This window comes from Acanthaster planci, linkage group LG14 (assembly GCF_054643075.1).
Source record: "Acanthaster planci isolate LZ-2023a linkage group LG14, COTS_SCS, whole genome shotgun sequence".
In the NCBI taxonomy this organism is placed as follows: Eukaryota; Metazoa; Echinodermata; class Asteroidea; order Valvatida; family Acanthasteridae; genus Acanthaster; species Acanthaster planci.
The window spans coordinates 4663029-4689001 of NC_141790.1; the positions used below are offsets into that span (position 1 = coordinate 4663029).

The 25973-nt window shown below is 39.7% G+C and overlaps 1 protein-coding gene and 1 long non-coding RNA gene across 4 annotated transcripts in view; one reads left to right on the plus strand and one right to left on the minus strand.

Moving 5' to 3' along the window:
- yap1 (Yes1 associated transcriptional regulator) overlaps positions 1 to 25973 on the minus strand; it is a 64900-nt gene that overhangs the window by 15562 nt on the left and 23365 nt on the right. For all 3 annotated transcript variants that reach the window (XM_022242339.2, XM_022242340.2, XM_022242338.2), the window contains 2 exons: positions 18252 to 18532; positions 17646 to 17881 (listed from right to left, as the gene is read on the minus strand). In XM_022242339.2, coding sequence (XP_022098031.1) covers positions 17646 to 17881; positions 18252 to 18532 — 517 coding nt within the window. The remainder of the gene's footprint in view (positions 1 to 17645; positions 17882 to 18251; positions 18533 to 25973) is intronic.
- On the plus strand, positions 18749 to 21792 carry LOC147796772 (uncharacterized). The gene is made up of 2 exons (XR_015427737.1): positions 18749 to 19624; positions 20368 to 21792. It is a non-coding gene; the product is annotated as an uncharacterized LOC147796772 (long non-coding RNA).

Sequence of the window (25973 nt, forward strand, 5' to 3'; positions counted from 1 at the left end):
CCCTTCGTGCATACAAACTTTATGAACGGCCCCATAGTCAACTAGTAACCAGTTATGATGTGGTGACTCGTAAGTGGTCAGACCTCGTAACCCCCCCCCGGAAACCATTCATTTGTGCCCACAACTACACAGTGGAATACCCAGTCCTCGCAATGCAGCACCGCAACACAGTACTCATGTTGTGCAGCGCAGCACACACTGGCAATGCGCAATATACCATGTATATGTACATATACAGTTTGCACACTGAAGTTTGTTGAACATTTTACACACACCGCAAATTGCACACACTGTGGAAATATAGTACATGCTTTATAAATATGGACAACTGGTCCAATCTGGACATGATTGCTTGCACAGAGCACCCGTGGGTGGAACCTTACATCTTTCATATGATTCCTCCTTGCTTGAAGATTATTATTCATGAGTGGAACCATGTACTTATGCTTTACCCTGTGTCTGTTGAATGTACACACGGTATTTGAATCTTCTGCCACAAATTTTGTTGTACACACCAAAGTTTAATTTTTCCTCTTCCATCAAAAGGGAGATTTGAAGAATTGTGCAGCACCTGGTTACAATTCATTGAAAAGAATAGAGATCATTTCTTTCTTTCTTTTTGCTGTGTTTCATTTGTAATGTAGACATGTTTGTCAGTGAAAACAGTTGTTTTCAGACAGTAGTAACAGTGATCTTACAATATTTCATTCATCATGAGCTGTCTCATTATCGTTTTATATAATAATTGGGTTTTATTATCAGTAGCTTAAGAAGCTAACATCCCTCCCCTTAAAGAAAATGGAAGTTTCCAAGTCATGAACGTGACCGATAATCCTGAGGATGCACCTCACCCATATTAACATGCAGTACACATGTAGATAGACTCATTAACATTCAGGCTAACTACAGGTACTCAGTGTCCCATATGAAACTAGTCCATCAAAATATGTAGGAGTAATTCCTTTATGAAATGTCAAAGCTTTTATTTTTGGGGGCTACCAAGAACAGAGAACCCTGATTGACAATGTGCAGTTTGGACGAAAGCTGTTGAAACCGACTCTCTCAAGTGACAAAACCTTGCATTAATACGGGCGTCTCACAATAGTTCGCCTCAACACATTGACCAATCACAGTGTGTGAAATATGTTGACCCAATGCGCGTTTGGAAGGGGTTGAAAGATTTCGCATCTTGTGATTGGTTGGCATGTCACAAACTCTTGGATTTTGTTTGCATGGCAAACACACTGGCCGTGTATCGCACAGTATCAGCATGCATACATGTAGCTGTACTGTGCATGTGGCAGGCCCGCACGAGCAATGAACCAACAACCACAGCGGTATAAAATTTCTCGAAAATTCCCTACGCTGCATGGCTGTATCACCTCAAGTGCGAGCAGTGCAACCTTGAAATAAAGACATTAACTGTAACAGTCCTCAGTCCTCCAATTTTGATATCATTTTACATGAGGTACTGGTATATACATGTACATGCACTGTACACCCTGGGAGATTAGGATTAAAACAGAGAACACCAATAAGACAAAATCAAGTTCTGTGAATAAAACCTGCTACAAATTCCTTTCTCCATCGATAGTTATTTGGTATTTTTACAACAATCAGACTTGAAGGTTGCTTGCGGCCCGATTCAGCCCAGCCATAAACTGGGCCCTGTCCTCCACTGTAGCGACCACAGCACTGAGGCGCGCGTTGGGCACCATTCAGACATTGCTGAATGTATAAATGCATGGGATTTTCATGTGTGCGAAAGTTGTTGCCAATCACACTGTGGAAAACAATCAAGGTTTCTTTCTAAAAAAGTGGTTGTACAGTAAGTACATGTACGGTAGGCAGAGAGGTGAATAAGGGATATCACAAGCATTTTTGACAAAAGTCTTTATATGACAACATGGCCTTGTATTTTGTTTTAAGACACCATGACAACTAGAATTCAATAGTCGTCCGCACAGGTCTAGCACTGCATCAACACCATAGCACATGCAACAAAAGCCGTGTTCCCATGGTTAACTTACCCCAACTCTCCTGCAGAATAACAAAATTAAATCCAATGGGAACATGTGGTAAACTGATGTCCCGGTCAACTTACTGTAAACATGATGTAAAAATACCAGGCCAAAAGTGATCGCTCAAGATTTCCGCACGGACATGGTACGGTAAGTTAGCAGGGACACTAAAAAGCTCAATGGGAACAATTCCACAACGTAGATCTACCACGACCATGCTGTAACCCTCTGAACTAGACAGCTCATTGCTGTCTACAATGTACAGCAGGTGTGTAAAAATTAGTTGTATGGTTCCCAGTCTCCTTGGGTATAGCACACCAACATACGAGGTGCACAGACAGTGAAATATACCTAGAGAAAGCTAAATACACATACTGTATGTACACACGTGTGTATTTTGCTTGATCATCTCTAAACCACTTCCAGCGGGGGGCCCGGTACCAGAGCCATAGGCCTTATATTTGTGGCCGGGGACTCCGAAATCGGAACTTTACTATAAAAAAAAAAAAAAAGTTGCTGGGCATTTCTTAAAAAGTTTGGGCTGTCAGTTAAAAAGTTTAAGCTATCATTGGCCGTAAATAAATTGGTAAATAAATGGGTTGCTGGGGCCGGTGAATTGAGACTTTATTTTATAGCCGGGGTGACCGAACTTATCAAAGCCTGGAATAAAAGTACGAGCTGCTGAGAGCTGCCGGGCACTGCCAATCAATCCCTGTATTCTTTCAGCGCAGAGCGCTGTAATTAGCGGAGGTAATCCGTGTATTGTTTGTGCAGAGCGCATTTGTTCGCGCTGCCGGGCACTCGCAGCGGATTATCGCTGCACTGCACTGAAGACAAAGCGCGGGCTGTGCGGGCTCATTATGCACCGGCGCCCCATGAATGACCCGGCCCGGGCGCTGCTGGCCCTTCCCACATTGACTGACAGGGCACGGCCCTCGCTGCTTGAGAATAAAAATGACGTGCAGTGGCTACATGTGTTCATATTGGGTATCGTGTTATTCAGAGCACAGACAGCATGGCTGAAGTTATATCCAGAGAGTCCGGTTCTCCCAGTGAAAGCGAGTTTTATCTGACTTCAGACGAAGGTTCTTCGTCTTCTTCATCACCGCTGTCACCTGCTCAAGTACAGTCAAGTACAGAAATTGACAGTGATGTACCCTTGGCGGTATATGCCAAGCGCAGGAGACAGTCCCGTACACAGACCGCCTCAAGTGAGGCAGCAGCAGTGCCGCACTGTTCCGGTGGACAGATGAAGACAGTACAACGCTGAAGTACGGCTTCACCGGTAATGGTGGTGCCGTCGATCCCCACCTGCATCGCAGCTCGACCTGCAGTGAAGCCTTTGAACTGTTTTCTGACGACGTTCTCTACAACAAGATAGTGCAAGCGACCAACCGGTATGCCATGCACAGGCCTGCTACGACATCGGCGCACATGTGATCATGGACTGATCTGAACACTAGAGAACTGAAAGCCTTTCTGGGCCTTTGCATAATGACGGGCATTGCGAAGCACCCCACCCTTCATAGCTTCTGGTCCACCGACCCACTACTGAAGATGAGCCTATTCCCGTCCGTCATGCCCCGAGATCGCTTCCTTGCCATCCTGCAGTCCCTGCACTTCAACGATAACACCGCCATGCCAGATGACTGCACCGACCGCCTCTTCAAAGTGTACCCAGTCGTCGACCATCTTGCTCAGAAGTTTGCCACTGTCTACGTTCCTCAATGGGACATTTCCGTTGACGACTCCCTGCTGAAGTTTTACGTGCGTCTCCGCTTCACTACCTACAACCCCAGAAAGAGGGCCTGCTTCGGCATCAAGATGTACAAGTTGTGCCAGAGCACCGGGAATGCTGCCGGGTATTGCTACAACTGCAAAATCTACACCGGCCAAAGTAACGGAGACCTCCCAGCAACTACACAATTACACATATTACACGCTGAGGTCTTGACCGTCAATCGCTCCGCATAGCAACACGGCAGCATAGCAACGCACTGGGCCATGGCCCGGAACAAACGAGCCCTTATGTAACACACACATTGTGGGCTCTATACAGAGCGGGCGGCGTGGCCGCAAAACCGAAGGGTCAATGGAAGTTGCCTGTGAGGGCTAGACTCACCCCGGAACACTCATTATATGGGGTTTAGGCGTTCAGAAAAAGAGATATGAATTTTTGAAGATTTTGGAAAAACGAAAATATTAAAAAAACACCCGGCAGCGTATGTAACGGTTAAAAAAAGCACCCGGCAGCAAGTGGTTAAAATGTGGCAAATGTGGCTGATATTGTCAGATGTTGTCATACTTTTGTCAGATTTTGCTGATTTGGGTATATCCCGCTCAGGTCAAAGGTGATTTAATTCACAATGTGTGACATTCAGCTAGTCTCCCTTACCAATAAACAGTTTATTATAGTTTAAAGAAAGTCAAGTGGCTTTGACTCAAAGTAAGATATGATATGACAAACAGACTGCTTGATGGCATTTACTGGTACATGTACAGGTACATGTAGGACGAAAGTGCTCCCCTACACCATTCATACACAACATTCATGTTGTATGTACATGTACCAGTATGTGGCAAACAACTAAACATTACAAACAACCAGTTGTGTAGAGGGCTTGCTTTCATTTAGTTTCAATAACTGTTAAAACCTTTAAGGATCTAAAGGGTTCTTTCAACAAATCGTAGCAATAATGAAAGGGGTATACTGGTACATACCCAGGGCTCGAATTTCAACTTTTGGGGGGCACTGCCTTTTTGGCATCAGGAAATGAACATTTGAAGGGGCACTGAGGCCAGCAACAGGGGCAACTAATGCTAACATGTACAAGAGTCTGCAAAAGTTTATCAAACGAAAAAAGAACAAATGGTGTTTTATGGGCTTGATCTATCATATTTAAATAGCCTATATCCCAGAAATCATTCCCAAAATATGGTTTGTATGCCAACATGTATGCTAATGACAAAACATCCTACTGTGGGATGTCTATGATTAAACATCATGTCACTGTTGTAACAGGCAGATTTTCTGACAAAGCATTTCTTAATTTGGAAAAAATCAATTAATACAAAAGAATTCCAATGAATTAAAAAAGAGAACTTATTTTGTTTACATGTTGACTCGTTTCTTCCAACTACACAGTGCGAGCTCACTAACTATATGCCGCCATACCACTAAGTTGACCAACCCATTACATCAAGTAAAAATCAATAATGCACGTGTACAGTGTACCAGTCTACGTGCATACATGTGCGATCCGAAACTACAACAGACCTAGCCTTTAAATGTTTCAGATATAGCCATAGCCTTACATCTACGCATGTGCCAGCTGGGTTGCTGCACATCATGCACATGCCTGTAGCGTGAAGACAATCGTCCACTATACGTTGGGCTGCAGAGCAAAATACACGAACATTTATGTATTGTAAATCAAAGCCAACCGCAGGAAAGCCTCACATGGCGCTGCAACGCAGTCAGGTCTTTGTTGGCTGGCCTGACCATGAATACACCCATGTGGCATGAAGACAACTGTGCAACAGTAGACTGTACCACAAAATACATTCACAAGAATTTGAGGTTGGAAACTTACGGAAAACAGAGGGTATTGCTTCAAGGGGGACCAATGCAGGAAGATGGGGCACACGGCCAGTTTTGGCCATGGACAAAAAGGAATTTTCAAGGCACCGCAGCCACTTGTACGTTAAAACATCGTAGGCTGTTTGACCTTTGACATTGGCCCAGAGAGTGCGTCCTCTTTTACATTCGATATTCACGAGCCCCTCCATGGAATGGTGACACTTTAGGATTTTTCTCTTCTTACCAAGGTTTCTCTAAAGAAAATCTGTCAAACTGAATAACGTTCGCAAAACAATGAAACAAAATATGATTCGTGATGAAAATTAAATGTTCTTAGTTCTTCATTTTGAGTGAGGATATCTCCAAAATAAGCAGCAAAATGAGGAGAGCACATGGAATTTTCAAGCACTACATGTGACAGCATTTTTAGTATGAACAACGTCATGCGTTTTCAGTCAAAATTCAATCAACTATGACGTTTGCAAGGAACATGTACTCATATTTTTAATGTAGCCAAACTTACAACTATTTTCAGTGGTTGAAAGATATGAGACCTGGCAGATATGCTGGTACAGTGGGAGCAATTCTAAATGGTAAGAGAATGAAGACAGCCAAATTTTTCTCATCACTTTCGGTCAATTTTGTTCTTTTTTTTTCATGGCTCATATATCTTTCAAGTTATTTCTGTGAGGTTAAAATACATCACTGAAAATATACTGAATTTGTTTTATTGTTGAGAAAAGTTTTGAAATCAAGTCATCTCGTGCAAACGCTCTGACAAAACCTTAAATGAATTCAACTCCATTTGATTCGCTCAGGTAGCCAACCCAAAGTCCATCAAATGTACACAGTATGCCTAATTACCCCCCAGATAATCATTTTTATAAATCAGTCAAATAATAATATAATATCAATCAAATAATGAACATGTAGTATCAACACCACAATTTCTTCGTCAGATGACATCACAATTTCATGAATATGGACACCGTATGTAGTGGTATAAAAACACTTGAAAGCCTTGGCATCTGCATATTCTTGGAAACATCACACCTGAAAATGAAAGCAAGTGGGTCACAAAGGTACCTTTAGAAGGTTAAATGAACCATTTCTATGCCATGGGACCCTTTAATATTGTAGGTACATGTACATGCATAGTGCACATGTACATGTAGTGCTTACAATAGATCCTGCTCAGGTAGGGTTACTGCATCCAGGCATGTGGATTTATGAACTGTCTTTGTATTATGGGGATCTGTAGGCACAGCTTGACTACTCACATTGCTGTACATGTACTGTATCAAACACCTTAATAGCCACTGTTACTGCATTATAGGTTTGCCTTTATGGTTATCAGATGCCTGTAAGGTTCACGACTTGACATTTAAAACTGCAGACTTCACAGCAGACAATCTCACCCAGACTATATACACTGTACATGGACACTGCTAAGGGCTACATGCACTGTACAGGAAGCAGTGTTTTCACCCCCAATCATATCAACATACATGTACATGTACATGTTCTTCTATTATGACACACCAGACAAGCATACATATACCAATAAGTCCAATTAGTACCAAAAACACTGAATATAACAGATTCCAATATTTTGGATAAATCTTCTTGTTTATGTGTGTATTTCAGAAGTTTGAACTCTTCAATTGTGTCCAGCACTGTACACACAATGCACCACCGTAAGGTGAAGGCATAACGACAGGAACAAGAAGACATGAATTTTTAGTAGTTTAAATACAAGTACATGTATACTGGTGAGTATACTTTGCATGAAACCTTTTCTGAAGTGTTTTTACAGTCAAATTGTGTGTTACAATGTCTGTTCTATTTTTTTGTGGATCCCTGATGATAGCCACAGTCTTATACAATGAAGTGTCAGAACCCAGTCCTAAATCATCAAACATTGCTAGAAGCAACAAGGAATTAGTCTGCCCTTTTGAGTGGTCCAAGTATTTTGTTGAGAGCGTAGCGGTCATAAAGGTGCACTGCCTTGTGGGTACTAATCCAAGTAATCAAGTGTATGAGTTCCATGAGAAGAATTACATATATCAATACTAAATTAAAATTAGAAAGGTTTGATTTATTAATCCCTTATAGAACTCTCCATAAACAACTGAACTGGCAATCTCATGTACACATATGTTTACGTGATCATTGATTCACTGATACTGGTGACCTCATGAACCAGCCAGATGTGGCTGAATTATCCATCCAATACAATCATTATGAAAGTAATTGATTGTGTTTGAAGGTTATCACCAAATTAAAGGCTACGAGTACCAATACATGTATGTTACTCAGCAAGTATAGCCAAATAACTTAATATGAATCTGCAAGTATAAAAACTGCATGTGAAGTTTTTGAGCATGTCAAATATGGTCATTTACCAATGTGTTCATGTACACATGTACATGTAATTGCTTACATCCATGTGTGTGGAAAGTACTGTACATGTGTAAGAGGGACCCTTCAGATACTGGTACATGTTCATGTTTATAAATTCAATCACTTCAATTTCACCTGTACTTGACGTACATGTACATGAGCTATTGTACAGTGTACATATATTTCTTTGCTTCTGACATGCACTTCTCAAACCCCCATGTAGTGTACATGTACATGTACATACATTGATCACATACCGCAACATGAAGATTTGTCACCATATATTTCTTCATTTTTCAATTACACATGTACATAGGATTCTGTTAAGTTACATGTTAGCCTCTGCATTTTAAATTACATGTAATTTCCAAGTGATAAAATCCATTCCTTTTTAGAGCAGAGGCGATCATACATTACATGTACACTGTGTATGCATGAACTCTCAAGGGAGCATCAGGCTGGTCAATTAGTGCAAAGAGAGCAAGAGTTCAGATAAGAATAGCAAGCTAGACATCTGACTGCAGCTGTCTCCACTCATAATGCACAGCTCATTTTACTACACAAGTCAATCTGTATCATCCTGTGTATGGTAATACCAGGAGAGTATTATCATGTGTGCAGTACCAGCTGGTATAGAAGGAATGGAAAGTAGTGAGAGAAGAACCCATGATGTACCCCTCCCCCCCCCAAGGCTAGCTTACTAACAATCAGCTTGGTGCTGGACATGACCTTATAAGGTCTGATAAGTTAATGTGAAGACTACCCTGTGGACTCTAGCCACAAAGACCAATACTCACCAATCAGATGTTAAAGTCATAATGCACAAGCTACTAAAAGGATGGCAATATTGGAGAACAACTTTCCACATGCCTGTATAATGTACATGTGCATAATATCCATGACGGTACATGTATCTATAGGTCAGTACATGTACATGTACACCACCACAGGTTTCATGTACATGCACAGTGCTGCACATACCTGTATTCATACCAGTCTTTTCCCTGAACATGTACACTAAACTGATTCTACCTCAGCTCCACTTTGTTCTGGCATTTAAATTTCTTGGTGATGGGAAATCATTCAGTCCGAAAATTATCCTTTCAAACAATAGCCTCTGCACATGTATACCAGAAGTAGAAACGGAGGTACATGCATAATGTACAGCTAACACCTAAAAAGTTCATTTTGCTGCATTTTGTTCATAGACTGTTTACCTTCATTTATGGTGAACAACTTTGTCATTCTAATTTCCAGACAGCTTTCATGTTTAGTTATTGCCTTCGTGGCATTTACCATGTTTATATGTACTGTACATGTACATGTAGGTAGTACTTCATCAGTGTTACTGGCAGTGTTGTATCCGAGACTTTGATGTCCGAGACCAAGTCATACGAGACCAAGAGCGAGACTTACTCCTTCAAGACCAAGACCAGAACTTCAAGACCAAGACTTTTGCAGGTCGAGACCGAGACTGAGACCACGACATCTGAGACCAACCATAAACCAATTTTTAGATTTCACCAAAAGGTAAATAGGGACAAACATATGGCAGTACAATTAAGTACAAAAGAAATAAAATGAAAACATTAACATAAACTCACACACACACAAATTGGTCAAATATTTGTTAAAGAATGTCTCACTTCTTTTATCAGTGACACTGCTCTATTTTTACCCTGGTCTGGTCATTTTTAACTCAAGTGTCCCAAATGATATGATGTGAACATTAAAACAAATATCCTTAGACTGTTTTTTTGTAAGTAAAATACTAAAAAACAAATATCCAAAAAAGATGTACCATAACAAAACTACTAAAACAACACGTACCACATACAAGACAGAATAAAAGCACTTTCTCACGTGCACACAATTCATAGCATGCGCACACACAGACTGGTTCCCATCCCAGCCCTACGTTCAGCAGGAGACTACGTAGGGAACAGGAACCAGTCAAGTGTGCGAATTCCGCTACTCGCAACTTCATCTCCATGGTGTCAAGCAGCATGGCTACTCTGGATTGGAAATAAAGCAACAACTTGGGACAAGGTTGCATCATGCTGCACTGACTAGTCTTCATTCCAGCATTGATTTCATTGTTTATTGCAAAAATCTGAACATTACTGTGTTGCGTTTGTATCAGTGGTTGAAGATTTGACTCAAGCAGAGGTAATTTTGCCTTTTCAACCGCATGCATGCGTGGTAGCTACATGTAGATGCACATTTTGTTATGGTCTCGACTCGACTGGTCTCGAGGGGGAGACCCAAGACTATGGCATTCCGAGACCGAGACCAAGACCGAGACCGACGCTTTCGAGACCGAGACCAGCTCTCCCAAGACCGAGACTTTGACAGGGCGCGACCGAGACTGAGACCGCGAAAATAGCTCTCGAGACGGTCTTGAGACCTTCAACACTGGTTAGTGGTGCTTCATCAGTGTACAGGTACACGTACATGTACATTTATGCAATACATGTATATGGGATTTCAGACCTACAAGTAAAAGGTTTTGGACCCTGAAATTCTACAGCTACATGTAGCGGTAACAAGAAACAAGATTTGCATTAAAGGTACTGGTTGTGTACAAGATTTGCATGTAATGCAATTGTTCAAAATTGGCCAATTTGGTGGACTGTTTACTGACTTCAGGTACGTGTATCATTCCCTGGACTTTTTAGTCCACTACTTTGAGACAAATCAAAAAAGCACTTTTTATTTTTAAAACTCAAAGTGCAGCTCATGTAATATGTTTTACAAGAAATCCATGTGACAGGGCCATATGATGATAGGACGTTCCCAAGTGTTTGGATAATGCACAGGTGAGGTCGATCTGCAGATCAAATTTTGACCCTCTAAAAGCGATTTTTTAACACAGCTCTGAGTGGTGCAAGTGGTCGACAAATTGACCTTCAAGTTTGGGCCTCTTCAACAACAAAACGCTGAGAATATGTTGAATAAATGCTTCATTGTGCAGTGAAGCGACTGCAATCGCTACACTCACTGGAAGACCACACATAAGCACACGGACAAGTGACCATACAGCCACGGTTTGTCACATGTACATGACATGTACGTCAGTCAAAAACTGTCCACATACCGTCAGTACACATCATAAACCAGGGTTCGACCGTAGCGCTGGTCCGCTAGACAAATTCTAGTAAAAACTGCGGCGGACCAGTCAAACCCGTCGTCTGGGTAGTCCGACTGTCTAGTGAAGCAAAAACAATACCGACCGCATGAAATCAGACGGCGTCGTTAGCTAGTCTACAGTAAAAAATAAAGCCCAAACGAAGTCTGGATCGGCTGTTCAAACAGTTCTGTGCAAGTCTTGCTGTATCATAAGTCAGGGAGTTCTAGTTCTGTCGGATAATAAAGTTTTGTAACAAAATGTATTCTTATGTGTCTATTTATTATGCCACGGACCTTACTCTGGGATTTTACTGTAGTTTGTATACAAAACAATGCGTACAGCTGGTACTTATCTCATGGGGAAAACGAAGAAGTAGTTTGTATACAAAACAATGCGTCAAGCTGTTACTTATCTCATGGGGAAAACGAAGAAGTAGCGTTAATTAACTGAAAACATTTAGTTGTCTTGCAAGTTCAGATCAAGTAGGTTCGTGAACAAGTCTGAAGTTATGTGGCGATTTTTCCCCTCTGTTTCTGATCCTGGGGCTGGGAAATCTACCAGTACCAAGCGTGATCGTGTAGATCGTGACCGGGGATACGATCGAATTAAACGTCAAAGATCCTACCGCAAGGAATGGGAGTCAGAATTTAAGTGGCTTTCTTATGACGACAACCTTGGCCTCATGTTCTGCAAGTTATGCCGAGCTGCTAATGTCACGGGCAACCGAGGAAAGAAGCAAAATGTCTTCTACAAAGGGTCAGATAACTTTAAGATCGATTCGCGCTCAAGAGACCAGCGACAACCATCGCCTCGCAGTAGATCGGGAGAAAGCCAGACAGTGTGCCCCCGGTACAAGCCCAGCAGAAGTCATGCTGAAATCGATGAATATCGCCGCTCTGAATCGTCTGAAACTTCTATTCCGGAACGCCCATGCCATCGCGTTGAATTGTCGGCCGTTCACTGACCATCGATGGCCCGTCTTGACAGCGCGAAAGGCCTTGACGTCGGTTCTGCCTACCGCACTGACAAAGCTGCACGTGCTTTTATACACAGCATTGCCGAGGTGAGCTTCATGAATATGTACCTTGCTGTATTTGTGACGTCACGAAGTATAAATTTTGCCATTGGTGTGAATGCGTTTACTGCGCGTCATGAATATGCAATTACTGGTATTCAGTTTTGTGATTGGTGGTTGTGACATGTACTCAATCGACATGGTCATGGCGCATGGCACGTACGTGTATGTCCATTTACGCCGCGTGTACGTATACGTAGACGTGTACACATGTATGATGTACATGTACAATGTGTGCATGTACAGTGCGTGTGTGCACTGGTAGCGCGCGGCAAGACAGCATCGTTCGAGCGAACAAATGATTCAGATTTTTAAATAGACCTCATCATTGTATAAGAATATCAAAGAATTTCAGACCAGCAGCCTATGTTTATGAGGCAAACATTGTCAACATTCTTTCATTTGATTTACCGTACAAATTACTTTAACATCAACCTTCCACCTGTCACCTTTTCATTTGAACTTAACATAAAATTTTGCTTGGAAACCTGTAAAAGAAAGGAGGGAAAACAGAGGTTCGCATTTATGTAAAATGTTATATCATTTTGAGCCTTCTCTGTCTCTTCTGACAGACTGTGAATAAAGCAACCCATTTTCAACTGTTAACCACCTACTTGTCTGTGTGGTTATTGCTTGATTGAAATCTATAATTAATCTCATCACTCATCATGTAAACAATACGCACCATGTGCACGCTGTTATTTATGAAGTTGAAGTCAGCAACCTACAGACAAAAAATTACCTTAAACATTAAGGGGGAAGGATGCGGACCAGTGAAAATGCTGGCGGACTAGTGAAAAAAGTCTACATTACTGGTCCGGATGGCCAGTGAAAAAAAAAGTTAAGGGAAAACCCTGTAAACACTTTATAAGGTAGTCAACAAATGTGGTAACTACATGTACCTTTGCATTTTAGGCATCAGAAGTTATTGAGATTGGAAAAATGGGAGGTTAAATGTCTCGAAACTACAGATTTTGTTACCAGAACAGGCTTCGCCACAGAGCCCGAAAACGAACAGCCATGTTGCACAAGGGCTGCTCGGTTGAGACCATACCATTATCCTAAGGGGTGACAGTGAGATGGTGACGTATATGTACATATAACCTCCTTTTAAGAAAGAAACTTTAACTTCAAACCAATCGAAATTCTCCTTTAGCCAATTATTTGCGGTTTTATGTCTATTTTATCATTTATTAATGTGTTTGGGTGTACCAAAGGTGAATTGGTAGCTTTTATTTTTACCCGTTCATAGAGACTCCTCCAACAGCTAAACACACACGTAAGTTAACATTAACCCATTAACAGTTGCAGTATTTAAATAAGGTGTACTGTGCTTTCCAGATGATCTTTGAGATTTTGCAAATTGTGCACACTGCCTTCGAAGGAAACACAAAATAGGATTTTCATTGTATAATTTCTGTACAAAAATATAAATTGTTATCGAAAGAAAGACGGTTAGTGATATTTTGACTTAGCTGTTGGTTTCTGGGGCAAGTAGGAGAAAATACTGCAAAGGTTTTGGTAAGCCACTCTACCCATGGAATTCTACCTTCATGAACACAAATCTTCACAAAGGGTATGACATAAACTAAGGTACCGTACCAGCTTGCTGGGCTGCAAGGTATGCGTGATTGCAGAAGGCGTGTGATATTGTATTTCACTTTAAAAAGCATGCTTTTTCGACCATGCCAACAACGTGTGTTTCTTCTGCATTCCGCAGAGCCACAAATGATGGTGTTATTGGTGTGAGCCGGCATGTACTGTATGTTTCCCACTAATATAAACTTCTGGAGAATTGGACTGCTAAAATCAAGACTGCTACAGTGAAGCAGTCCAGTCACTGAGCAGCAACCACTTACAGTCGTCATACTTTGAATCTGGATTAAATAGCAACAAAGATATGACATGTTCTTCATAAAATGGACCAAAATGCAACTCCACATGTCATTTTTCAAAACTTCTAAAAGAGTGACTTTGATCACGTAAAATACAAAGTAGCACCTTCAGATTTATAAAAATGATTATATGGGGATAATTAGGCATAATATGTACTTACGGTGGACATTTGGTTGGCTACCAGTGCAAATCAAATGGAGTTGAATTCATTTAAAATTTTACATCAAAGTGTTTACACCAGAGGACTTGATTTCAAAACTTCTCTCAACAAGGAGAATTCAGTATATTTTTCAACTGATGTATTTTAAAGCACCAAAGAAATAACTTTTTAAAAATAAAAGCCACGAAAAAAAGAGCACAAAATTGACGGAAAATGATGAGAAAAGTTTGGCTCTCTTCATTCTCTTATCGTTTATAATCACTCTCGCTATACCAACGTATCTACCAGGTCTTTCGACCACCAAAAATTATCTTCAGTTTGGCTGCATCAACAATTTATAATGAGTACAATATGTTCCTTGCAAACGTCATATTTGACAGAATTTTGATGACGTTCGAGAACTTTGACAGAAACTGCATGATGTTCGAGAATGCTGAAAATGCTGTGACATGTAGTGCTTGAAAATTCCATGTGCAATTTTCATTTTGCCGGTTATTTTGGAGATAATTTCGCTGAAAATAAAATTAAAATTAACAACTCTGAGCATTAGATTTTCATCATGAATTGTATTTTATGTCTTGAATGTCATTTTTTTGCAAACGTTCTTCAGAATGATAGATTTTCTTTTGAGAAAAATTGTTCCAAAGAGAAAAATCGTGGAGCGTCGCCATTCCGTGAGGGGCTCATGAATATCGAAAAAGAGGGCGCACTATCTTGGTTGATGTCAAAAGTCAAACAGGCCACAATGCAGCCAAATGTTTCTCTAACGTCACCGCGAGAGATTGATGGAAGACGCAAAATGGCCACGATCGGTATTTTGAACTGCGGTTTTCGGGAACATACTTGAAGAAAATGTGATCGGTCCAGTCGTAAAAGGATGATGGTTTGGCGGTGCTTTTTTGCACTCTTTTTCAAAGCTTGTGTTGTACACCAATATATGGATTTTACTCACTTTTTTGCAGTTGATTTTTTTTTTACACTTGCATTACATTTTTGAAAGAATCAAATGACATTCAGGACTGCCGACTTATGGACCCCATTAATTGTGTGAGGTACTTTTAAATTTTGTGATTATGGTTTTAATATGTGTAAATACTATCACCTTTCACCACATATACATGTGTAAATCTGTGTAAAATAACCTCAGGGATTATCACTCCTTAGTAAATTCTATTGGCTCGGATTTTAACAGGGAGTTCATGTCCCTCAAAATTGCTAACATTTGCGACTTTAACTCCAATTAAGTTGAAAGGTTGACACGGTCATCATTGTTCCAGATATCAGCCATGACTTCCCTCATTACATCAAACATTGAAAATTAATTCACTGCTGTTCACTTCAGCAAAAATGAACAACAAAGTTGAACATTATCTAATGGTCCATATTTTGAGGAACCTGCCATATGCAAAGACTGATGCCATTCCTACCTGATTCCCCTCTGCAAGGAAAGGAAAGTAGCTGGACAAACTGACCAAGCACCCAAATACAAGAGGAGCATTCGCTATGCCCTGCTGGCCCAGCGAAAACAAGTGCATCCACATATAGTTTCAAGCAGTACCAATCGTCTCGCGCTTAGATGTCATTTCACGAGTCCAGACTATTGAATCGGCTCATGAATTTCAGTACCTCAGTCAGTGTCAAAGAATTTGAACAGTAACGTAATCATGACAAATTTTGTCTTTCCTGTTCCTTTAAATGCTAATACTGTAGTTTATGCTAGAACTGTATGTACATGTACTACCGGTACTTAGACTTGACAGACTAGCTCTGATTCAGAATTGACTGGTCCTTACACAGATGTTCAGGAGGTACCATACATGTACATGTACAGTGTACATGCGTCAGCTTTACTCTTTCCAAACAAGGTGCTTTTTTCATAGTATCGAATAAACATTTCCTTCTTCTCAAGAGTGGCTCATCAAATCCATCACAGATTTCCTTTGGTCTGTTGGTTGGGCTTGAAACCACGAACCCTTGCTTACTATTACAGATGACTCTACCTTCCTACTTGAACATGATGTACATGTACATGTAGGCCAGAGGCTGAGCCATCCTCTGACCTGGATATGCAACAAACTCACAAGTGTATGCATTATGCCTGAATATGGAGTTGTATTTTACAGTCAATTACCGGTATGTATGTGAAGGTGATTAAGCAACATCTGTAAGAGTGAAGTATGGTACATATACATTAACAATGCACATAGGTAAATCATTTGATAAAGCCAAAAAAAAATAGTGCTGCTTCCGATTTCCTGACCGACCCTAATTTTTTGGCGCAACCCTAAAATTTATATGGGTATTAAAGTTAGAAAACCAAATTTAATTTTTTTCAATCATTAAAAACCCTGTCTTTTTTCTTCACGAAACACCTCTAAACAACTTTTTTTGCACATCAAAATGTTTGTATTTATATTCCTACTTATATTTACAAGTTTTCAAAAGAAACTTTGATTATTATCACAAGTTTCCTTCACGTTTCACTACTGTAGTGGTGAAAACACTTGCACAATCCTCAGTGCAATGAAGTAATGCTACACTGGTTACCACCGTGCCATCAATAAAGACGGCATAATGGAAATGCAGCAACTAGCCTATGTATCCCAGCCAGAATAGTGTCGTCGACATTGCACTACACCATACACGCTAGCAGCTCTACAGCAGAGAAACGTTTGCTCCTGAACTGGTAAAAATGATATAAATGCCACAAAGAAAAAGTACCAAAGATGTGCGTGGAATTGTATGCCCATTCAATAGCAAAGCAACAGAAGTGCCACAGTATGATTTTCCTGTGATATTGAGATATGATTCTACTGTAATCCAGTCCTTGTTAGCAGCACACAAATTTCCCTGCTGGTCAGATTTGCAACCAGGTCTCCCTGATCCAGCAGTCAAATTGTTGGTCATTTGATATTTCTCTGATATAATTTAACAAAACTTTACAGAAACATGCATGTGTGCTCCTGCTATGCACACAATCTATAGCAAGTATATTTTGAAGAACTAAAGAGCTATAAGATTACATACAGCATCTCTACTGGGAGAGGCTACCAATTTATTTTAAAGACACAAATACAGATATTTGTGTCCATGATCAAATACATTCAACATCATAAATTCTGAGGAAGGACTGCAGGATTAATGGTCCCTCAGTGTCAATTGACTTGTATTTATATTTTGCTCTTTGTTGCAAAGAACAAGCAGAAGAAGCCTACGGCTCAAGACCTACTATTCCACACTATTAATCTCTCTTCATCAAACCATATTGTGATTGTATGTAAGAAGCAGATGACATCAATGTAGTAGTCATGCGGCCAGTCCAACATTCAGAAATCAACACACTTGGCATCCTGCCTCACTTTGCTGCATTACAAACTAACCTGCTGCAGTATTTCCTGCTGTCGTCGTTGAAGACATTCTCTTTCCATCTGCAGACGCTGCAACCGCAGCTGCTGCTGCCGCTGCTGTAGTGATATATCAGGCCCAGGAACCTTGCTTGCCTGCTGTGCTGGAGTAGGTGATATAGCCATAGTTTGCTGAGCTGGTTGCTGTGCTGTTTGCTGTGTATTCTGCAGGGCTGCTGCAGCTGCCTGTACTGTTCCTGGAGCTCGCATAGCTTGAACGGAATAACAAATGTTAACACTGAACTAGTACCATCTTAATGACTGATGATGACGAACTCATGGACAAAATGGCTACATCTGGCAGTGAAACCCGATGGCTGTGTTTAAGCAGTGTCTTTTGTTATTTTGTGGCTATTTAAGTGACCTTTGAATTATGTTTTATAAATCAATGAAATTTCACTAGAGACATTTGAAAATACAGAAATTTATGTGAACACTAAACAGCCACTTTGTGCATGCTAAATCCAAATGCTGATTGACTGGACGATATGATCCTAAAGCTGCAAGTAGCACTCTCAAAGTAGCAACATTAATCTACAATACGTGTATGCATGCTGTCAGTGTTAGAATAATGAGAATTACCAATTCTTGGGTCCAGCCAAGTTGTGGTCCTCTCCAGGTGGTTGATGAAATATACCTCCCCTTCAGGAGTGGTTGCCTGTTCCCAGTTAGGTGGTAGAGGTCCCAAGTCCTGCATCGCAGGCAATGGTTGCTGACTACCAGTAGGTGGTGGTGGTGTCATGGTGTTGATCTGTGCAGTCAATGTCGGTGGTGGGTTTGGGGCGACAGAATTCACCTTGTTGAGCTGGGAAGTGCTCAGTGTCTTCCGTGGGTCCTGCCATGTAGTGGTATGTCTGTTGTGACTGTTGACAAATATGAAAACATGCAGTGTTATATTTTGGTATTAAAATAGAACACTGATATATCTATGTAACAAAAATTGCTATAATAAATATTTATAACACCTACAGGCTCCCAAAATGTGAACATTTGCAGAGTAGCAGAACATCATCAAATTCTGCTAATGCAGAACAGGATTAAAAGTTTCTGTATGTAATTTTACAAATTCGTTCAATTATGTATATGTGTAAGGTCACAATACTGGCCAACTTTCATGATGCAAAAAATGAACTTTAATTTATCAGATGATGTAACCATTTTCAAGCAATGTTTGCTTGAGATTATAGTTGTACATGTATTTGAGAGATAAATAAAGATAAATAATTCAGTGTAAATGCGAGTCTATAATTTTTATTCACGTTGAAGAGCAAATTTTAGTTCAAAATGGCGCCCAAAAATGGGACATTGCTTGAACAAAATTTAATGAACTCAACTACTTTACTTATAGCTCACGTATTTTATCACAATGGTCATATTTTTTGAGTTAAGCAATGAAGTAATATTTTGGCCCTTTACAAAAAAAAAAATAAATAAATCCACGCTCCAAAATGGCAGCTGAACCTGCGTTAACGTTCGTTTCACATCGTGTCCACCACACCATACCATGACGAAAAGGGCCAGAATCATCATTTACAAGCCTCACCCTTACCTGTAAAAGCCATTTTTATTCGAAATGAGCTTAATAAACATCGTGTAAAATGTGTGCTAGACCATAATTACCCTCGAGGATGAGAAAACATCAGCATATCGATCGCTATAATTTTCGTGTCCATTTTGTAACTAACGTAAAATGTCCACATGTTTTAACTGGTGATCAACGCAGTCTGACTAGTGGTCGTACACGTGCAATGGTACCCTGCATGGATGACCTAAAGGTCAATTGTTTTAGGCTCGAATACGTCTTTTCCGAGATAAAGCTATTTTAAGCACCGTGTCCACCGCGCGCCGCTTTCGCGTCTCTTTGTAACGAACGGAGAAAGTTGCTGCGCGCGACAGCTTTCCCTCCAACAATCAGGAAAAGAGCAGCCAATATCCGGAAAAAGAGCAGCCAAAAGGTTTGTATCAACTTAAATAGATTTTATTTTCTGTATTTTTTTGTGAAAAGAGGTCAGATGGCATTGTAAAAGGGAAGATTTTAATGGATAGTCAATGGGTGATTTTTGGGCTTTGTAGCGGACCGCTTGGATGGTTTCGTGTGAATCGTGTCCATGTTTAACGAACGGAAGAAAAAAATAGTAAACATCTGAAGTCCCGCTTGAAATTGCAAAACGACAAAAAATTTACGCTTTTTAAGCTAAAGTCCATCACAAAAATGAACAAACTTAAAGAATAGCCTTGCCAAGTTCAAGAAATCATCAGTGTTTCACGTTCGTTACACACCGGCACTTTCGACTTCGCCCCATTCGTATTAAAATTCGCCCCATTTGTCATCCAATAGTATGGGGGCGAGTTCGCAGTGAATTAAAAGTAAATGGAGCGAAGTTGATGTAACACGTAGGCAAGTGATGTTTACACAGATAGGGGAACTTGCCTTTGTGGAACCCCTGGGGTCTTGTTAGAGTTTTTTTTTTATGTTTCTACAAATCAAGCCACTGCCGGTTATGTTAAAAAATTGTTCTATTTGAATTTTATTTTTCTTCTATCTTATTTCAGAAGCCAGAAAGGAGAAAAAGATTCAATGGTTGGATAAGATTATATGTCTGTAGATTCACATGTCCTTGTGAAAGAAGCTTTAGTAGTAATTAAATCAAAGATTATTCGATTTCAACCATTCCTGTTGCCATTTCTGTAATTTCAGGACCCCACAAGAGCCTGCCGATCGCCAGCTCACTGCAGGGGATATAGTTGTCGTCGCATTTGAGGATGCATCCAGGTGCCATCAAGCGCATCATTAGTGATGAACTGGCAGTTATATACTGCATGGATCGTCCAAATAAAAATAAGCAAAGTTTTGTTTGGGAAAAAGATCTGACCGTTAACAGGAAATTCATTCTGTGTGTTGTTAATCCAAGTTCACTTATTCCAGATCCATCTTTGCGTTACTTTCACTTGGACAGCAAAGAAGTAGGTAAAATTAATGCACTATACAGTGTCTATGCTAATAAGTATTTTTAAACGTTTATTGCCAAAAGTAGTTTTGTCTAAGTATGTCATCAGAGGTTTGTCTAAGGTCTGTAGTCAAAAATTCATCAGTTTTTCAGCAAAGATGAGTCACCCAGGTGGCACGAACTGAATAAATTCAATGAAATTCATTTAATGAGATGTGCCATGTTCTTCAGATGGGATCGTCAGTGTATAGCCTCCACAATGAAATACAGTTTTTAAGAAACAAGATTAGAATGAAAAATAAAATAGTCATTGACTCAATTTACTTGTTCCTCAGAATTGTTTAATGTTGCAAATGGTGCACATTTAAATATACATACATGTACGTAAGTTCACAATGTCAAAGATTTCAACTTCTGTGAAGCTCATGTGCAACCTTCTTGCATGCATATAGGGCATCTAAAAATAGGCTGAAGTGGCTTATCAGATATGTAGATCACAGAGATGCTCCAAGAAATGAAAAAGCATGTGCATGTATTAACACCTGCACATAGTAACATAGGCAATTTTCTGAAGGTGAGGCAACTGCCTTGAGGGCTCCAGTAAAGCAAGTCATAATAAACTTGTCACATGAAATGTTAGCTTTGATTCGAAATTTTTGGTGTCCGTGTCATTTTTGTAACTAACGTTAAACTACAGGACAAAGATCTTTGAAATTGAGGGTATCTGTTCTTTGGTTGTCAATGATAATGTCCTCTTTGAAGTACTTGCAAGCTTCGCAACCAGCTGTTTTCCTCAAGTCATCAAACTGCAAATCATTTGAAATTGTTGTGTGTGAAAAAGTACACTTGTTAACGTTAGTTACGGTGTCCACCTTATTAAGATATCGTAAAATTAGTAACAATTAACATTTTTTTTAAAGATGACCTTCAGAAAGGAGGAAAAGCTTAACCACAACAATACAACTCCACATTGTTTTTCTTTGACTTTTATTATTGCATGGTTGACTGCAAAGTGGACACCGTAACCAACGTTAACTTATGAGGTCCCCCTCTACAGAAAGCACTGCATGGAAGAAAATTTCTTGGGCCGATTATCTTCCCATTGCTATTTTCTGATAGAGGGTGGTCCATTGTCATAATTTAAAAGTAAATTAAACACCTTTCACTAGATTGAATTTTTACCTATGTGTCCCATTTTTGTTAGCCAGTATTGTGTCCTTACACATATAGCAATACATCAAACGATACCGGTACCTGACAACTGCCGTATAAAAAGGAACCCACAGGCATGTATTGCAGACAACTTTTTGCAGAACCCATCATGTTCACTACAGCAAATGCACAACTTGTCTTCGATGTATCTCTAGGTTTGTTTATGAAAACTGTTTGCTGGAATGAGGCTGTTTCTAATTGAATTTGATACAGGTATATGTTAACAGGAATGATGTTAAATTCACATCTTATAAAAAAAATACACATTAGCTGAACATGTACATGTAGCTGAACAAAGTCATATGAGCATGTACATTGTACATACATGTACATTGTACATACATGTACATTGTACATACATGTACATACATGTACATTGTACATACATGTACATTGTACATACATGTACATACATGTACATTGTACATACATGTACATACATGTACACTGTACATACATGTACATTGTACATACATGTATATACATGTACATTGTACATACATGTACATACATGTACATTGTACATACATGTACATTGTACATACATGTACATACATGTACATTGTACATACATGTACATTGTACATACATGTACATCATTTCATATTTGAAAAAAAAACAATTAATTTCACATAGCCTGAGACTTGAGGCTGCTTTCTTTGAATTAACTGCTACCTGTCCAATAATAGTACATGGCATGACATGGCACTGCATAGCATGGAATGAAATTCAAATTATAATCATTGAAAAGTTAACATCTAAAAGCAGTATTGATAGGGAACGTGTACTGTACGTGTGTTAGTCATGACATACAAACAATGGACTTTGTGCCTTGGGTTTCTGCTTCCGGTTCCAATTCGCAGGAGTGACCTATATTGTACAAACAGTGAAATAAGTTTCGGTGCCTATTGTCAGTCCGGTAAAGTTTGCATTTACACGCAAAAAACAAATTTCTAGGAAAAGCCCTCCAGATCAGCCCACGTCACATAGATGCAGACACGTACACATACATTCATGACATACTGTATACCAGTGAACTAGTACCCCATTAAAATAGACAAATGCACCCAGCCTCATTGTTGCAGTCATCCAATGTAACATAAAGCAAAGCATGCCAATCTACATGTACATGTACAAGTACATGTACTATCTCACTATATAGTTACATGTAGATACATGTACAGCATGTGCAAACACAGTGAAGCTGTTGAAATTGGTAGCTACCACTACATGTACAAATGTACGTACGCTAGCAAGGCCAACACTTCATGAATTCTAGTAGTTCTGCATAAGTTACACAGTCCTCTGCTGGCTCACAGAAAGCTGCTACATGTACATGTATGCATGTTTGCCAAGTTCCTTATGGTTTCATGGTTCCAACAAGCAGGCGTTTAATATACGGTATATGGCATGTTCTTCATAAAATGGACCAAAATGTAGCTCCACAAGTCATTTTTCAAAACTTCTAACAGAGTGACTTTGATCACATAAAATACAAATTAGCACCTTCAGACTTATAAAAATGATTATATGGAGATACTGGTTATTAGGCATGATATGTACTTACGGTGGACATTTGGTTGGCTACCAGTGCAAATCAAATGGTTTTGAATTCATTTAATAAAACAATTTATGTCACAGTGTCTGCACCAGAGAACTTGATTTCAAAACTTCTCTTAACAAGAAGGAGAATTCAGTACAGTCGACTCTCGTTAATACGAGGGTCTTGGGACTTTCTAAATTAGCTCCTATTATCCGGACCTCATCTTACACAAAAGCTGCTGTCCCGCTTGTTGCATGTGTAACTGATCAACCGCATTGTTACGTGTACATACTTGTAGACCTATGTGTACTTTATATGCATGCACATGTGGTTTGGAATTTAATTTCAAAACAGTTTATGTTTATGAAAGTGAGAAGTAACTGTACTTTTTAAGAATAAAGACTTGAAATAAAGAACAATAACATAATACAAGAACGGAGAAACCGGTCAAGTCGAGTTGGAGGATGCATGGTTAGAGTGATGCCGTTTTACGTCCCCAGCATGCCGCGATGAGATCGTCATACAATGCACGCAAGTATGTAAGTACATTAACATTTCAGGTAGTAACCAACATCGGTGCTGCGCTTGTTGCACAAAAAGGGCAGGAACCAGTTATTGGTGGTGTGGATCAGCCAGTAGAGGGCGAATAAATTATGGAGTATTGTACGTTTTAATTTGAAACAGCGTGGGGTTTGGTGAGAAATTAAGTGAGGGACGCGCTTTTTTTCTTCCAATTACGGAAGTGCCTTTCTGAATTCAATGGACTGACTGATTGACAAGTTGCCTTCAAAACCACTTGTGCTAATTAGACGGGTAACAATACATTTGCATGCATCTGGGGGGCCCCCAATATACTCATCTTAACCGGAGTCTCGTCTTAACCGAGTTCGTATTACTGAGAGTCGACTGTATATTTTTCAACTGACGTATTCTAAAGGACCTAATAAATAACTTTAAAAAAAAAAAGCCATGAAAAAAACAGCACAAAATTGACGGAAAATGAGAAAGGTTTGCCTCTCTTCATTCTCTTACCGTTTATAATCACTCTTGCTATACCAGCATATCTACCAGGTCTTACACCTTTCAACTACCTAAAATAATCTTTAAGTTTGGCTGCATCAAAAATGTATAATGAGTACAATATGTTCGTTGCGAACGTCATATTTGAAGGAATTTTGACCAAAAATGCATGATGTTTGAGAATGCCAAAAATGCTGTCACATGTAGTGCTTGAAAATTCCATGCACGATGTACATTTTGCCGCTTATTTTGGAGATATCCCTGCTAAAAATTAAATTACAATTAACAAGTCCGAGTATTAGGTTTGCATCATGAATCGTAGTTTATGTCTAGGACGTCATTTTTTACAAACGTCATTCAGCATGACAGATTTTCTTTTGAGAAACCTTGGCACGAAAAGAAAAGTCCCAGAGCGTCGCCATTCTGTGGACGGGCTCATGAATATCGCATGAAAAAGAGGGCACACTAATGGGTTGATGTCAAAGGTCAAACAGCCCACGATGCAGCAAAATGTTTCTCCAACATCATGAGATATTGACAGAAGCCGCAAAATCGCCACGATCGGTATTTTTGACTGTGGTCCAGTCATAAAAGGATGAGGGTTTGGGGGTGCTTTTGGAACTTTTTTTGAAGCTTGTGTTGTACATCGATTTTGATTTCACTCACTGCTTTTTGCAGTCAATTTTTTGACAGAATCGAATGACGTTCACGACTGCCGACTTCGGAACCCAATTACTTGGGAGAGGTATTTTTAATTTTGTGATTATGTTTTTATACATGTATGTGTGAATATTATCACCTTTCACCACATATAAATCTGTGTAAAACATCCGCAGGTATTATCACTTCCCAGTAACTTTTATTGGCTAGGATTTCAACAGGTTGTTTATGTCATCAAAAATGCTGACGTTCAAGACTTAAATTAATCAACTTCGATTCAGTTGAAAGATGGGCATGATCATCATTGTTCAGATATCAGCCATGACTTCCCTCATTTCATCAGTCATTAGGAATTTATTCACTGCTGTTCACTTCAGAAAAAATAAAGCCCCAAAGTTGAACATTATCTAATGGTCCATATTTTGAGGAACCTGCCTTTTACAAATGATCAACTCCGATTTACAGTCATTATAACTAAGAATAAAATCACAAATAATGACCATCTCCTTTATAATTTGATGAAACATTTAAAGATTAATGCTAGTGAGTACAAATGAAGGACAAATGTAGGTCCCGCCCATCACTATATATGTACTGTACGTACGAACTTGCGTATGTACATGTATATGTACCGGTACAAAGGAAAAGCACTATATAAAAGCTCTTTGGATGCACTATCAGAAGTCTTTAGTCTACATGTATCTTGTGCATGTTGTTCAAGCAAGAAGTTTGTAACAAGGTACATGTACATACCAGTACATGTATACATGTATAAATTCACATCCAAGGGTACAGTACTTCTCTGCTCATGGTAGTTGCCAAAGGGCACAGTGAAAGACATTGACGAGGCCCTACATGTACATACAGTTGAAAGCTGTCTATGGTCATTCACAAGCTCCTACAGTACAGTACCAGTATGTC